This window comes from Armigeres subalbatus, chromosome 1, assembly GCF_024139115.2.
Source record: "Armigeres subalbatus isolate Guangzhou_Male chromosome 1, GZ_Asu_2, whole genome shotgun sequence".
In the NCBI taxonomy this organism is placed as follows: domain Eukaryota; kingdom Metazoa; phylum Arthropoda; class Insecta; order Diptera; family Culicidae; genus Armigeres; species Armigeres subalbatus.
This window is the reverse complement of record NC_085139.1, coordinates 228,299,683-228,314,398: the sequence shown is the minus strand read 5'-3', so window position 1 is coordinate 228,314,398 and position 14,716 is coordinate 228,299,683. Positions and strand designations below refer to the sequence as shown.

At 41.2% G+C, this 14,716-nt stretch overlaps 1 protein-coding gene across 2 annotated transcripts; it reads left to right on the top strand.

The window, feature by feature from the left end:
- The first annotated feature begins 9,425 nt into the window (after positions 1-9,425).
- On the top strand, positions 9,426-14,349 carry LOC134211570 (vacuolar protein sorting-associated protein 4-like). 2 transcript variants are annotated; one of them, XM_062688569.1, is made up of 3 exons: positions 9,426-10,226; positions 12,786-13,475; positions 13,547-14,349. In XM_062688569.1, the coding sequence occupies exons 1-3, from the start codon at positions 9,999-10,001 to the stop codon at positions 13,643-13,645; spliced, it is 1,017 nt and encodes a 338-aa protein (XP_062544553.1). In that variant the 5' UTR covers positions 9,426-9,998; the 3' UTR covers positions 13,646-14,349. The 2 variants fall into 2 exon arrangements, with proteins under 2 accessions (XP_062544553.1, XP_062544543.1); XM_062688559.1 differs by having other exon boundaries at positions 9,430-10,226; positions 13,532-14,347.
- The last annotated feature ends 367 nt before the right edge of the window (positions 14,350-14,716 follow it).

Below are 14,716 nucleotides of genomic sequence, written 5' to 3'. Positions count from 1 at the left end.
ATCTTTTTTTTTTTGGAATTTTGTGATATTTGTTATTGTAGTTTTAAATTAAATTAATCTGGTACTGTTGTCTAGATTCATTTTAAAAAAATAATTGTTAGGGAATTATTTTAGGTCGGTGGATGGAATTATGTAGTTTGGAAATTCCTCTTGAAACCCGTTCGCAAAATCCGCTAAGAATTGTCAGAAAAATATATTTGAGGAATACCGAATAGAATTATTTCTTATGCAGAAATTACTTCAGAAATTCTTTTTTTTTTAAATTCTTCCAAAAACTCTTTCGTGCGTTTCAGAATTTTCTTCGGGAATCCTGCCAGAAATTACTTCAGAAATTCTTTCAGTAATTATTTCTTGAATTGTTGGCCATATATTTCAGCCATTCCTCCATATTTTTTCCAAGGGATCCTTTCGAGATGAATTCCTTTGGGAATTCTTCTAGGAAGATCTTTGAAGACTGTTCCAGAATTTTATCTGGAAGTTGCTCCAGGAATTAATTTGAAAATTCCTACAATATAATTGCTTCAGGAAATCCTTCTGAAATACAGGAACTAACTCGAAGTTTCCTTCAGGAATTGCTCAGCAAGGTTCGTACATATTCTATTCCCCCGGAAGTACCTTGAGAAATTCCTCCGGGATTCTTGAAAATTAAAAATGCACGGGGCCCAAAATCTGGTAAAAAAATTTCCTGAGGTTTGAGGCTACCTTATCAGGAGAGGTAACGAGGAAAAAAAAATTAGCGAATCCTGGAGAATTTTATTACATGCTTCTGAGTGTTCTCCGAAAACTTTAGCAGAAATAGATGAATTTTTGTAGAATGGAAAATCTCTTTGACATGAATTCTATACGGAATTCTTGGTATAAAAATGTACACGGGATTATTGAATATAATTGAATAGGGAACTGTTCCGATCTCCATCTCACTGAACATATAATCATCTCATCGGGAAACAAAGAAATACAGCACCAATTTCGTCGCCTTTTTTGTCAACATCAACAAAAAAATCGCAAAACAATAAACAATTCAAATTCCTTTCCATTGCTTTGTTTTTAATGGGATGAATATAGAAGCCATAAGATGAATTCCCGGAGCAGTTCCCCTATTTATATCCACCCAAAAGTAAATTCCACTATCCGCAAAAATCAGTTCACGCACTTAAACATATTTATTTATCATGATTTGATTAGTCAAGGCCAACGCACTGCCAGTGCACTGGATGTCCTGGATCGCCTGGATCATATGTTTCGAATCAAAACAAACACGATGCTACGCACACCAACTTATCCAATGACAGATGGAACTGAAAATGTTTTTTTATTCAGGGTTCGGGTTGGCACTGACCCAGGTTTAAAAACGAATTCGACATTAGAAAATCCAAATATCCTTCTATTAGGGTCTCGCCGACATTTCTCACCAACACAAACGCAGGTTCGTGGTTGCAAACAATCCCATTTGATTTTGCCGTGACAGCTGCTCGTGGTTGCAAACAAACCGAGTAAAAGTGTGAGTGAAACGTGCGTGTACGTACACGATCGCTGAAAGCCTAATTAGTTGAACTTACTTAGTTGAGACTATAAAATCGTTTAGATGAAGTAAAATCAAAGAGCAGAATTTTTTGCCTTGAGTGTAGGACAACACTGAACACGGCAAAGTTGAATTCAGTGCCAACTTTACGGAGAGACTTGTCTGCTTTTGTGGGCGGGAACTCTGGCGTCGATTTGGGGAGTCTGGTGGCGCTCCCACGCGGACCAGCACTATCAACGGGTAGCAGAGACGCTCGCGTGCGTGTTGGTGGTGTTGGTTTGCGTGGAGGAGCTGTTAAATTCGTCGGGTCACCGTTTGGGTCTTTGTTTGCCGAAGTATTACTAAACCAAGAACCCACAACATACGTAATCATACATGTACAAAATTAACCATTACATCAAATCATGTCATCATAACTAAGGTAAATTTTTATGGTTCCTACTATACAATATTTTAACATCTCTTTAAACAGTACCTCGGGCATTATCAATTAATTTTTCAGTTCATGCTTTTACCCCAGGCTATGATACCCTCCCGTGTATCACGCAAAACCAAAAACATCTATGTGTGAGAAGGTTCCGATGCCTATTTTCGAAACGTTCCAATAGGTACGATGTATTATAGAAAGTATGAACTGAAAATTTATGCTTGTGACTTGGCCCAGCGACCCCCTTGTACCTACATCATGAAAATGAAAATGAAAGATGAAATTCAATACAGGTTCCTTATAAGTTTTGGCGGTGGTTGGCTCCTCGAGATTATTCTTACCTCCGTTCTGCTCAGGATGTTTTGTATCGTGAGTGTCAGCATTCGTAAAAAAAAAGAAAAGTGTAGAACGGGACAAGATGAGCACCCTCGCGGTTTTCAGCATAACATACTGTATTTAATTTTACAAGAGCTGAATTAGTATCATCGTAAAATGTGCCGTCCAACTGCAAATCACTGAAAAAAAATTAATACACTTGGGAATTCCGCGTTATCGTGAGTTATAAAGCTATTAACTAAAAACATAATAATCGGAAAAGACTATTTTTTATTACAGTCATGCGTCATGAAGCGCACACTCATATATTGATGCAAATTGGCGAGTCAATTTTCTGAGCAATGAATCCAGTGGAAGATTTGATTTGAGAAATTGACTTTTCCTAATACTGCTGATGATGATGATGATGAGGAAGAAAAAAAAAGAACTTTTTGATTACTGTAAACTAAAGTGTAATATTTATAGTATACAGTGTTCAGTTATGTTCATTCTTTCATTACTGCAATGGAGATTGATTTATTATGCAATATATAAGGATTCAAATTAAATTGACCCTGTAAGCACCTTCACACAACTTCTTTCAATTGAAAGATTAAACTTAGACGTTGAACTCACGTTAAATACCTAAACTGAATAAGATTTATTAGATTGCTGCTAGTAGTAGCAAAACACGTGGACAAGTTTTTCTTTGTGGGACAGTATCTATTCAGCTCGGAGGCCGTAAACTATTTGTTTGTGCGGTGTATATTCCTCCAGACCGAACTCGAGACTTGGAACTCATCGACACGCACTGCCGATCAGTCTTCTTTGCGTCGGAAATAGCGTCTCCCAACGATGAAATCATCGTTCTGGGCGACTTCAACCTTGCAGGAGTCGCGTGGGTTCCAACTCACAACGGTATTCCTGGCCGGTAGCATTCCTCGTTTCACCCGGGAGCTCTCAGGTTGCTGGATAATTACAGTACTGCAACTTTATCTCAAGTTAATTGCATCGTGAATGAGAATAATCGCTTGCTGGATCTGTGCTTCGCCAGCGGTCGTTACACCGCTAAAGAAGTAGGTCTTCCATCGTCCATGGTCTACAACGGAGTCATGGCATCAACTCAACAAGAAATTTGTAGTTTGCCAAGTTTGCTAGCGTGTTTGTCAATGAGCGCCTCTCCAATGACTCCATAACCAGCGCAGCGGGTAATGTACCCTTAACGAATCAAACGCTAAACGCTGTCGATGTAAGTACAGATGCCATAGCGAGAGCAGCCACGCGGCTAAAAACGTCGTACAAATCGGGACCTGACGGTGTTCCGTCGGTTTTCCTAAAAGCGAACATTTCCTGCCTTCTGGATCCACTTCATCGAATCTTCCAGCTCTCCCTTTCTAATGGTGTATTTCCGTCCTGCTGGAAGACAGCTGAAATGTTTCCTGTGTACAAAAAGGGAAGCAAGCGCGATATAAACAATTATCGAGGAATCACGTCGCTATGCGCTGTATCGAAGTTGTTCGAGCTGGTCGTCATGGATTCTCTAAATGGCCACTGTAAACATTATATCAGTACCGACCAACATGGATTTATGGAAAAACGTTCTACATGTGCGAATCTACTGTGTCTCACATCATACGTTACAGACAGTATGCTTGCTTGTGATCAAACAGATGTAATTTATACGGATCTAACTGCAGCATTTGATAAGTTGAACCACAGCATTGCGATCGCCAAGCTTGATAGATTGGGAATTGGAGGCAGCCTGCTTGCATGGTTTGGTTCGTACCTTACTTAGCGCCAGTTGACAGTTGCTCTAGGCGATTGTCGCTTGGAAAGCTTTTTCGCGATGTCTGGCATACCGCAGGGTAGCCATCTGGGACCGTTGATATTCCTTCTCTACTTCAACGACGTACATCTAGTTCCAAAAGGACCGCGATTATCATTTGCAGATGATCCTAAAATATTTTTGCGAATCTGCTCAATAGCCGATTGTCATCTACTACAAGACCAGATCGATGTTTTCGCTCAATGGTGCGATCTAAATCGACTTGTAGTTAACCCGAAAAAATGCTCGATCATAACTTTTTCTCGAAAGAAACAACCGATTACCTTCAACTACTGTCTGTTCGGAACGACTATTGAAAGAGTGCACTGTGTGAAAGATCTCGGTGTTCTATTGGACTCCAAACTGACATACTCGGATCACATTTCATATGTTGTTGATAAAGCATCCAGGTCTCTTGGATTTGTGATCAAAGTGACAAAGACTTTCACAGACATCTAGTGTTTGAAAACACTGTATTGCTCTCTCGTGCGATCTACGTTAGAATACTGCTCTGCTCGAACGCATCGAATCCGTTCAACGTCGATTTATACGGTACGCACTCCGCAACCTTCCCTGGAGAGAGCCGCTACGACTTCCTCGCTACGAGAGCCGTTGCCAGCTGATCAGCCTAGAACATCTGTGTATCCGAAGGGATGTATGCAGAGCATTAACCGTCGCCGATATTTAGCAAGAAAGAATAGATTGTGACACTCTTCTGCGACAAATAAACATCAACACACAACCCCGACAACTGCGGAGTAACCTAATGCTAAGGCTTCCTTTTCGTCGCACAAACTATGGACTGCGTAGTGCCCTCCATGGTTTGCAGCGTGTTTTCAATAGAGTGGCGTCGGTGTTTGATTTCCACTTGACGCGAGATGTCCTCCGCCAGTTCTTCACATCATTTTTCACCGACCAGAACAATTGACACACATAGCCTATAGTTAATGTATTTGTGATTGTATTGTATTTTAACCTCATGACAATGTTTTTAATGTAGTGATGTGATATTGTATTTATTTATTTTTTAACCATCATTGGGGCTGTACCAAGTCTGTTGATGTTGTAAGTAATAAATAAATAAATAAATAAACGTTAATTTTTGAGTACTCCAAGTTCTCTTGGTTGGAAGATTGGAACTTTTGTAATGCATCATCATCAGCAGCAGTATTAGGAAAAGTCAATTTCTCAAATCAAATCTTCCACCGGATTCATTGCTCAGAAAATTGACTCGCCAATTTGCATCAATATATGAGTGGTACGCTTCATGACGCATGACTGTGATAAAAAATAGTCTTTTCCGATTATTATGTTTTTAGCTAATAGCTTTATAACTCACGGTAACGCGGAATTCCCGGAATTCCAATCATAGAATAATCCGAATATTCTAAATTATATCAAGTATTTGAAACAAAAAAGTCAGAAAAACTCAGCAGAGCAACACAATGGAGCGCGCCTTTCGTGATTCGGCCTTGTGTGATTCGGCCTTTTGTAATAGACAACAGTGTGCGGTGTCATTTAGAGATAAAAAAGGCATAATAGCAGTAAAATAAAGGGGTGCTCATCTTTCCTCGGGTGACATACAAATCGAATGTTCAGAACAGGTATCCGCCGGGTGACGCCAAACGAGCCAAACCAATTGTAGTAATTTTATACTTGACAATTTTATTATAGGTGCAAATTTCTCAAATCCTACGCATTCGATAATAATTGCTAAAAGTTTTTGAGGAAATGAAAATTTTATTATTTTATTTATTCAGACTAATGCCGAAGTGACCTGTGCGGTATATAAGAGTCTTCTCCATTCGGCTCGATCCATGGCTACACGTCGCCAACCACGCAGTCCACGGAGGGTCCGAAAGTCATCTTCCACCTGATCGATCCACCTTACCCGCTGCGCACCTCGCCTTCTTGTGCCCGTCGGATCATTGTCGAGAACCATTTTCACCGGGTTACTGTCCGACATTCTGGCTACGTGCCGGCCCACCACAGTCGTCCGATTTTCGCGGTGTGAACGATGGATGGTTCTCCCAGCAGCTCATGCAACTCGTTGTTCATTCCACCTCCTCCACGTACCGTCCGCCATCTGCACTCCATCATAGATGGTACGCAGCACTTTCCTTTCGATAACTCCCAGTGCGCGTTGGTCCTCCACGAGCATCGTCCAGGTCTCGTGTCCGTAGAGGACTACCGGTCTAATGAGCGTTTTGTAGATTGTCAGTTTGGTACGGCGGCGAACTCTATTCGATCGGAACGTCTTGCGGAGTCCAAAGTACGTACGATTTCCAGCCACTATGTGTCTCCGAATTTCTCTGCTGGTATCATTTTCGGCAGTCACCAGTGAGCCCAAGTACACAAATTCTTCTACCACCTCGATTTCGTCACCACCGATGCAAACTCGAGGTGGGTGGCTCACATTGTCTTCTCTAGAACCCCTTCCTATCATGTACTTCGTCTTCGACGTGTTGATGACTAGTCCGATCCGCTTAGCTTCCCTTTTCAGTCTGATGTAGGCTTTCTCCATCTTCTCAAAGTTACGTTCCATAATATTTATGTCATCGGCGAAGCCAAATAGCTGGACGGACTTATTGAAAATTGTACCACTCGTGTTAATCCCTGCTCTTCGTATTACCCCTTCCAAAGCGATGTTGAATAGCAGACACGAAAGACCATCACCTGCGCGTTTCGAAGGGACTCGAGAATGCCCCTGAAACTCGGACTACGCACATCACCCGATCCATCGTCGCTTTGATCAACCGTGTCAGTTTATCCGGAAAACCGTGTTCGTGCATTAGCTGCCATAGCTGGTCCCGATCGATTGTATCATATGCGGCTTTGAAGTCGATGAATAGATGATGTGTGGGCACGTTGTATTCGCGGCATTTCTGCAGTACTTGGCGAATGGCGAACACCTGGTCCGTGGTTGAGCGTTCGCCCATAAAAAACGCCTGGTACTGCCCTACGAACTCCCTTGCAATTGGTGCTTGTCGACGGCATAAAATTTGGGAGAGTATCTTGTAGGCGGCGTTCAGCAATGTGATTGCGCGGTAGTTGCTACAATCCAGCTTATCGCCCTTTTTGTAGATCGGACACACGACACCTTCCATCCACCCCTGCGGCAAAACTTCGTCCTCCCAAATCTTGGTAATGACCCAGTGCAGCGCTCTAGCCAGTGCCTCACCACCGTGTTTAAATAGCTCTTCTGGTAGATGGTCAACTTTAGGGGCTTTGTTGTTCTTCAGTCGGCCAATCTCCTCCTGGATTTCCTGGAGATCCGGAGCTGGTAAAATTATGTCCTGCGCGCGTTCTCCCAAGGTCCATCACCATACCGCCATCTTCGTCTTCCACATCGCCATTCAGGTGCTCTTCGTAGTGCTGCCGGCACCTTTGGATCACCTCACGCTCGTTCGTAAGAAGGTTCCCGTTTATGTCCTTACACATATCAGGCGGTGGCACGTGGCCCTTACGTGAATGGTTTAACTTCTCATAGTACTTTCGTGCGTAATTAGCGCGGTACAGTTGCTACGTCTCTTCACGGTCTCGATCTTCCTGCTGCTTCCTCCGGAAAATCGAGTTTTGTCTGTTCCGCGCCCGTTTATATCGTGCCTCGTTCACCCTCGTGCGGTGTTGCAGCAATCTCGCCCATGCTGCATTCTTCTATTTCACTAACTGCTCACATTCGCCGTCATACCAGTCGTTTCTCTGATCCGGGGACACCGTGCCAAGTGCAGCGGTTGCGGTTACCTAGCTGCTCTTCAGTTGGGAGTGCCACTTCCAGCTGCTGCGCGTATCCTTGGGCTAGTCTACCGTCTTGTAGCCGCCCAATGTTAAGCCGCGGCGTCCGACTTCGACGCGTTTTGTACACCGTCGAGAGTTTTGAGCGCAGGCATACTGCAACGAGGTAGTGATCGGATTCAATATTCACACTGCGGTAAGTGCGGACGTTCGTGATGTCGGAGAAGAATTTACCGTCGTGGTCGATTTGGTTTTCCGTTACTTGATATAGGCGATCTCCATGTGGCCTTGTGGATATTTTTGCGGGGAAAGAAGGTGCTTCGGACTACCATTCCGCGGGAGGCTGCAAAGTGTATGCATCGTTGGCCGTTGTCATTCGATACGGTGTGCAAATTATCCGGTCCGATGACGGGTCTATACATTTCCTCCCTTCCTACCTGTGCGTTCATGTCGCCGATGACGATTTTGACATCCCGCAGTGGGCATCCATCGTATGTCTGCTCCAGCTGTGCGTAGAACGCTTCTTTCTCGTCGTCGGGTCTCCCTTAGTGTGGGCAGTGCACGTTGATGATGCTATAGTTGAAAAAACGGCTTTTTATCCTCAGCTTCCACAGCCTTGCGTTGATTGGCTGCCACCCAATCACACGTTGGCGCAACTTACCCAGCACTATGAAGCTGGTTCCCAGCTCGTTGGTAGTGCCACAGCTTTGGTAGAAGGTAGCCGCTCGACGCCCGCTTTTTCACACTTTCTGTCCTGTCCAGCAAATCTCCTGCAGCGATAACAAAACAATACCCTTCCCTCACATCCACCTCTTTTAAAATGACCTACCCACATCCACTAACATCCTTAGTGAGTGTGGAAGCTGATACATCTCCACTGGCTTCCTTCCTTAGTATTATAATCCTTAGTACAGACAATATTTGATCTAAATTAGGTTGAAATTGGTTATGGCCTCCCAAAGTTGCAGAAAGGGGACGAAACGCACGAGTCAATTTTCACACGGATTGTTCTGCCAGTTATAAGTAAGAACCAAGCCACGAAGTGAGTTTGGTCGTTGCTCCGAGGCGCGATAGTTTGGACAACAAGATGTTGTGGTCGATCTTGTCGAAAGCCGCCTTCAAATCGGTGTAGATAACATCGACTTAAGCCTTGTTCTCCATAGCAGTAATACAAGTGTGAGTGAAGTTGAACAGGTTTGTAGTGACTGATCTACCCGGCATAAAACCATGCTGATCGGTAGAGATGGAGTTCTTCGATTGGCTAAGAATAACATCACTGACAATTATTTCGAATAACTTTGATGCTGCAGTTGGTTATTCCACGATAGTTCTTGACATCCTTTCTATCACCATTTTTGTAGACCGGAAACATATAGGATTGCTTTCAAATGTCAAAATGCCGTCGTCCAGTGATCGATTAAAAATAGAGGAAAGCGGCTCAGCAAAAACAGCTGCATAACGGCAGAACACAACAGATGGTATGCGATAGCAAGGAGGATTAAAATAATAAAAAAAAATCCACCAGAATCGGGGGGGAGCTGCGAGGCCCATCTGTCCGCTTCAGAAAATCCATGCAATTGTCACTACAAAAGACCTGAACAATATTTGCTGTGTGAGCATGGGCTCTGTCTTGAAGAAATTCTGGAATATACCAACACAGTGCTTTGCCTTTGTAGATATAACCGTTAAGCCTATCCTCGCCGTTCCCCCTTTTCAGTGGAACAAAAGCCTACTGCCCTCTGATCGATTCCAACGAGGTCGATGTCGTCCGCAAAGCCCTGGAACATATGCGAACGTGTGATGATAGTGCAGTTTCGCGCCCTCGAGTGCAGTGTTGAACAATAAATTTGAATCAGAGTATATTTTAACAAGATGGAAATTGAGTTATTAGCCTTCAAAGTTTTACCAAATTGTTGAGCTGTTGAGCCTATCCGAGAATCAGGATAAAACCACAAGGGTTCTTTCACAAATTACGTAGCGCTGAAGGGAGATGGAGGGGGTCAAGCCGAGCGTTACGGTCCATACAAAAAAATTAAACCTTCCATACAAAAAGTGTTACGTGGGGGAGGGTGAGGGTCCAATATCGCCAAATTTAGCGTTACGTAATTTTAGTAAGAACCCCAATTTCATAGTATTGCTATAGTTTTTTCTTATCACATTCTCAAGAGTAAACAATGGATGGTAAAAACTCACAGAAAAATAGTCAAGAAAGCATTAGTATGGATCATGGATTGGACAATTCAGCGAATAAGTTTAAGTCAATATTGGAAGATTTTATAATTGTTCGAGATCACAACTTTAAATTGTCGGATGTGGCTGGCTTGCAGGACGCAAAAAAAGTACTCAAAGAAGCTTTGCTCAAGGAAACACGAATATCATGGAATGGAGTATTGCTATACGGGGTAAAATTCAAATAAGAATAAACAATAGATAATAGGGTGGTTCAAAAAATAGATTTTGCTCCACAGCGCTCTTCTGATTCTTCATCATGTTCTGAGTGTCCTCTGAAAATTTGGGCTCATTTGGATTCAAACTGATTTAGCACAAGCCGTTTCAAGTTTGCATGCAAATTAATATGGGGAAATTTATTTTTTCATTATACCGACAATGACGCTTCCCCATTAAGCGCAGGTTGAAAGGAAACCTATATAGGGTATCTGTACCTATATCCATCTCATTAAGCGAGGGTGTACGCACAAAACATCAATGATTTCAAGGAAATTCATCCCATTGCTAAGATAGAACCATTAATCGACTTGCTCACAATTTATCATTAGTCTGATTTCATAAAATATTGCAGTTTCCTTCCAGATTTCTTATATTAAATGATTTAAAATATTACCGTCTTGTAGTAATATTCATCTCATCGTAAAATTTTCATCTTACTGTATGCACCGATATCCATCCCATTTTTCCTCGCTTCGAATTCTATTTTTTACCACCACAATCATGCCTACCCAGCATAGGTCTAATGATAACTAACACTCAAACATCTGATTTTGCATGGCAAGTGACAGCTCAAATGGATTTGCTTTCTTTTTGCCTTTGGGAGAAACGACAACAACAGACTGTATGTCAAAATGTATAGATTTGCCTATTTATCAAAATGGACATTTACACTGTCAACACGCGCATGCGCATCATGCTGCTATGGAAACAAACAAAGCCCATCCGCTGTGATGCCAAACTCCGGGAATTCAGAGCGCCATAATATTATTAGGGGATGCACTGATTTCTTATCGCCATCTAATCAATTCACAAACAAAGTTTCAGCATGAAATAAGTTTTGCTAATTAATTTTCAGTATTTTATGAGTAAAAAATCTATATTTATTATCACTTGACAGTATGATATAACGATCTACTAACATATAATATATTGATAGTAGCATTATTATTTTCGTAAAATCTGGCACCGCTGTGCTAGAACGAAGGTGATGAAATGAGATTTATATACATTCCGGTATAATTCAGTTTTGTAAAAAATTCATCCCATAGATTTCAAGCTTCCGGAAGTGTTTTTTCGAATTATAATTACGAGGAAGTTTAATCTGTGATTCGAAAAATGTTCTGTGCAGTGATTGATAGTGATTTATGTAATTGATGTTTCACAATTACGCAATAAAAATGAGTGTCAGTGACTGTGGGGCTGGTAGTAAAATCATTACCTACAAATACTTGAAGCAGTCGTTGGGAAAATTTCATCCTATATCAGTAAGTACTTTACTTTTTCATTAGAATTTAACTGAATTAAAAATATATTCCCATTTCTATTGATAATATTACTTAAACTAATGCCATAGAAATGTAATTCATTAGTTGTTTATAAGAATTTGAGCCAGTATGGTGTGTTATTCATGGTTGAAGTTGAGTGATCACAAAATGAGATGAACATAGGGGATGAGATTGAGATGGGAGCATTTCCCCTAGCTAAAAGGAATACTCAATAGCTTTCACCCAACGAAAACCGCATGTTGATTAATCGCCCCAATAATTAATAATCGATTTTAATACAAGTTGTGAATCTTTAGTCATGATCGTTAAACTTCTTTGAGGGCATCACTGAAACGTGCAGTGCAACATAGTAGCCTTAAATTGTATGTGCTATCTTTCGCGCCACGAGTAGCAATGTTGCCTGTTGAAGAGTTTTGCAATTAGCTCCAGAAAATCACGGTTTAGATTAATTTCGATTACTAATTATTGGAACGATCAATTAAGATGAAGTTTTCACTGGGTGAAAGCTCTTGAGTATTCCTGTTAGCCATATAGGTTTTCTTTTAACCTGCGCTTAATGGAGAAGCGTCATTATCGGTATAATGAAAAATAAATTTCCCTATACTAATTAACATGCAAACTTGAAACGGCTTGTGCTAAATCAGTTTTAATCCAAATGAGCTCAAATTTTCAGAGGACACTCAGAACATGATGAAGAATCAGATGAGCGCTGTGGAGCAAAATCAATTATTTGAACCACCCTAATAGATAATGAATGACGTATTATTCGAAAGTTCTGTGCATGTGCTATTCTTTTGTTCTTGACAAAATTGTGTAATTATCATCTCATTTCATTCTTTTCTCTTTTTCCGCTTTCGCTTCTTCCATCTTCCTGTTCATTATTCGATTTATTCTTCCTTTTCCATAATCGCAATAAATTCTCCCTTGGGTGGCTTATGTAAATTCTTTGTCCGTTATTTGAGGCAAGGCATTGAGACCAACTTCTTCATCTAGCCATAGCTCTCGTGTGGTGCTTACCCATACGCAAGATCTTAGTTTAACATCTAAGCTGAGGCGAAGAAATCGGCCGTGGTGGTGCTGTCTTCATAAACCAACTATACTATTTATCACAACAATCCCAACATGCTTCTAGGTGTTAGTCATCAAAATATGAACACAAAAATACTACGTCTTTCACTCTTCTATTTCTGAATATGTATATTGTAACCGATGATGTTTTCATTGCAGCCTCCCGGCACTGGTAAAACCTATCTTGCCAAAGCAATAGCTTCGGAAGCACCCAGTTCGACGTTTTTCTCTGTGTCCAGTTCCGACTTAGTATCGACTTGGCTCAGTATGTCTCAACAGCTGATGATGCATCTGTTCGAAATGGCTCGAGCCCAGAAACCTAGCATAGTATTCATTGACGATGTGGACTTGTTGTGTTCAGAAAAACTGAACACCGAAAATGTGCGTCGCTTGAAATCGGAATTCATATCACAAATGCAGAATTCTGGTATCGGACAAGGTGATGGAGTTTTGGTGCTCGCAGCCACCAATAACCCTTGGAGTTTAGATTCAGATCTTCTTGGATGTTTCCAGAAGCGCATACATATTTCATTACCGGATGAATACGCGCGACGGGCTATGTTTAGACTTCACCTACAGAACACGACTCATTATTACTCCGAGGAAAATATTAGCAGCTTCGCCGTAAAAACACAAGGCTACACAGGAGCTGATATTATATTGGTAGTACGTGACGCACTTATGCAACCGGTACGCAATGTTCAATCGTCAACGCATTTCAAGAAAATCAAAAGCCCAAAGTGCTGTAGCGATTCATTTGTTCCGTGTTGCGCAAATGATGCCGAGGCTATCAAAATGACTTGGCTGCAGATATCGAATGAACAGCTGGTTGTTCCCCCGGTTACGATGGTATAGTCCGCGATATATTTTCGTTAATATTTTCATCTGTTTATAATTATTTATAGGATGACATGATAAAGTCGATTGATAAAACCAAACCGTCCATAACACAAACGTATTTGGAAAAAATCATTCAATTTTCCAAAGATTTCGGACAGGAGGATGAATTACGCAAATAGGTAGCATATTTCACATACGGATTCTGATATACAATTACCAAATACTATAGCCAGAAGTAGTAAACTATTTATCCATGCACTGTATTACTATATTTTAGTAATGATACTGAAATTCAATAATGTGAACTACAAAATGAAATAAATAACTGTTTGAAAAAAAAAAGTGTACTGAACGAGGGAATAACTTGCTTTGCTTGGTACGTTAGCCACACCGTAAGGTTTTTCATCAGACGTTGTACTTATACTCCACTGTTGTGCAAATAACCTTGGTCCCAGATTCCAGAGGTTATTGAACTTCTCAACTCCTGAAAACCAAACCGTTTTGCCTTTTATATGATGAATAACCGTTTTTGTCATTACGCCCCTACCAAAAAATCGAGTTGTAGATCTTTCCTGCACACGCTCCTGTACTCCACTTACAGGTTTAGTTTGAGCTTAATTGACCTTTCTCGTCCAAATTTTTATCACGTTGAGTTGTTCCAATTGATTTCTTAACTTATTTTATGCCAACTTTCTCAAAGATTTTGATTTTTGATACCGCATGCTTCATATTGGCAACGAAGTGGTGAAACGACATCTGTAAGTAGCGTCCAACATAGCTCTGGCCAAAGGTTCCACTACTCAGGCTTCCTCTATCGCAAAATTCGCAGAGTTCTATGCTAACAACAACATGGAGATCGAGGGATCGCTCTTCCCCCATTCACAAGGTCACGTGGATCTCGTTAACATCTGCCTAAACTGAAAATGGAAACGAAACATCCTTGATTTAAGGAATAAAATAGTGCCGATATCATCTCTGATCATCACCTCTTCATCCCCAAAATACGCCTGAGCATTGCGCGGATTCGTCGGCAGCAAGGATGCTATCGATCATTCAGTAATTTGCGTTCGATAATTCAGTAATTTGCGTTCGATCATTTAGTAGTTTGTCAATAACTCATCACAGAGAGGCTTAATTGCAAAACGTGTTGTATGGTGGACTCCTATTGCGAAGGATTTTGCACAACTCTGCCTAACAAGTTGATGTTCGAATTCCACTATTGCAGGAGTTTATGATGTACATCAACAGAT